We start from the raw sequence: 2,143 nt of genomic DNA, 5'->3' as shown, positions 1-2,143 counted from the left end.
GATTTCTAGAGAGTACTGCATGCGTCGTTGTTTGTGTCTACTGGGGCTGAGTTGCTGCAGCTCCTGCTGCAGCAGCAGCTGCTGCTGCTGCAGCTGCTGCTGCTGCTGCTCGTGTCTTGAGGCCTTTGCTGCTTGTCGCTGTAATATAATAACATTGTCTGCTTCTTGCGTTGACTTCACGCTGCCGAAGACAGAAGACATACCCAGAGGAACATCATCGTCCTGCAGCAGCAGCAGCAGCAGCAGCAGCAGTAGCAGCAGTAGCAGCAGCAGCAGAAGCAGCAGCAGCAGCAACAGTAGCAGCAGCAGCAGCAGCAGCGGGAGCAGCAGCAGCAAGGATATCGTATGCATATTGTGTGCAGTTGATTTCTATAGAGGAGACAATTCCTCAGTCTTCCCCTTGCTGCTAGTGTTTATTGTTTGTTTATTTTTTATTTTTTATTTTTTATTATTTATTTTTTATTTTTTATTTTTTATTGTTTAGTGTTTGCTGTTTATTGTTTATTATATATATAAGTATAATATATATTTATATTTATATCTATAATTTACATTTATAATTTATTATACATCATACTTCCATTTCTATTTATATTTATATTTACATTTATATTTACATTTATATTTATATTTACATTTATATTTATATTTATATTTATATTTATATTTATATTTATATTTATATTTATATTTATATTTATATTTGTATTTATATTTATATTTATATTTATATTTATATTTATATTTATATTTATATTTATATTTATATTTATAATTTGTATTTATATTTATATTTATATTTATATTTATATTTATATTTATATTTATATTTATATTTATATTTATACATATGAACATTTCTATGTGTAGCGAATCTCCTAAAAGCAGCAACTGCGTTATTTTTTTTTTAAATAAAATAAATATTTATAAGTATAATATATATTTATATTTATATTTTTATTTATATTTATATTTATATTTTTATTTATATTTTTATTTATATTTATATTTATAAGGATATAAATTACCTCTTTTCTGGGGTGTACAACGATAGAAATATGAACATTTCTATGTGTAGCGAATCTCCTAAAAGCAGCAATAGCGTTATTTTGTATTTCAAAAACATCAAAGTTTTTTCCTTGGCCAGACAGCATAAACTGTAGGTTATCTATCACCACATGCCCCACGTCGTATGCATACACTGCGTAGTCCATTGCATCTAGAACCTATACACCAGCAGCAGCAGCAGCAGCAGCAGCAGCAGCAGCAGCAGCAGGAATAGCAGCAGAAAGGAGCGCAGGAGCAGCAGAAATAACAGCAGAAAAAGCAACAGCAGCAGCAGCAGCAGCAGAAACGCGGGGAGGAGTTGGTGGGCGTTTTGTTATAGTAATAGGTGTATGGGGAAGAGTGAGGAAAGACAGCAGCAGCAGCAGCAGCAGCAGCAGCAGCAGCAGCAGCAGCAGCAGCAGCAGCAGCAGAAGCAAGAAGAGAAGCAGCAATAACAAGAGCAGCAACAGCAGAAAAAAAAAGCAGCAGCAGTAGCAGCAGAAAGAGAAACCGAAATTCAAACGCAGAAACAGCAAGAGAAAACAAAGGACAACGCAACAGCAGCTGCAGCAGCAGCAGCAGCAGCAGCGGCTGAGACAAAGACAAAGAAGGAGACAGAAGAAGAGATAGAAAGAGAGAAAGAGACAAAAAAGAGACAGAAAGGGAGACAGAAGCAAAGCCTAAGACAAAGGGGGTGCAGGCCGAGACAGAAAAGGAGACAAAAAAGGAGACAGAAAGGAGACAGAAAAGGAGACAGAGGAGACAAGGAATAAAGCAAAGAAGGAGACAGAGAAGGAGACAAAAAGGAGACAGAGAAGAAAAGCAAAAGGGAAAAAAAGAAGGAGACAGAGAAGGAGACAGAACAAAAAGGAGACAGAAAAGGAGACAAAGAAGGAGACAGAAAATGAAACAAAGAAGGAGACAGAAAAGAAGAAAGAGAAGAAGACAGAACAAAAAGGAGACAGAGGAGGAGACAGAGAAGGAGACAGAAAATAAAACAAAGACAAAGACAAAGACAAAACAGGAGACAGCGACGGGGACAACAAAGAAGGAGAAGCAACAAAGACCTATATATATAAATAAAAAAAAAAAAAAA

At 35.6% G+C, this 2,143-nt stretch overlaps 1 protein-coding gene across 1 annotated transcript in view; it reads right to left on the bottom strand.

Annotated features, from left to right (window-relative positions):
- The window catches only part of EMH_0098450 (helicase, putative), a gene marked incomplete at both ends in the record, with an annotated part of 6,123 nt that overhangs the window by 1,035 nt on the left and 2,945 nt on the right, over positions 1-2,143 (bottom strand). Inside the window, one exon of the mRNA XM_013495228.1 lies at positions 3-222. Within this exon, the coding sequence (XP_013350682.1) occupies positions 3-222 (220 nt within the window). The remainder of the gene's footprint in view (positions 1-2; positions 223-2,143) is intronic.

Source organism: Eimeria mitis, genomic scaffold (assembly GCF_000499745.2).
Source record: "Eimeria mitis Houghton genomic scaffold, Emh_scaff148, whole genome shotgun sequence".
Taxonomy (NCBI): Eukaryota; Apicomplexa; class Conoidasida; order Eucoccidiorida; family Eimeriidae; genus Eimeria; species Eimeria mitis.
This window is presented reverse-complemented; position numbering and strand designations above follow the sequence as displayed.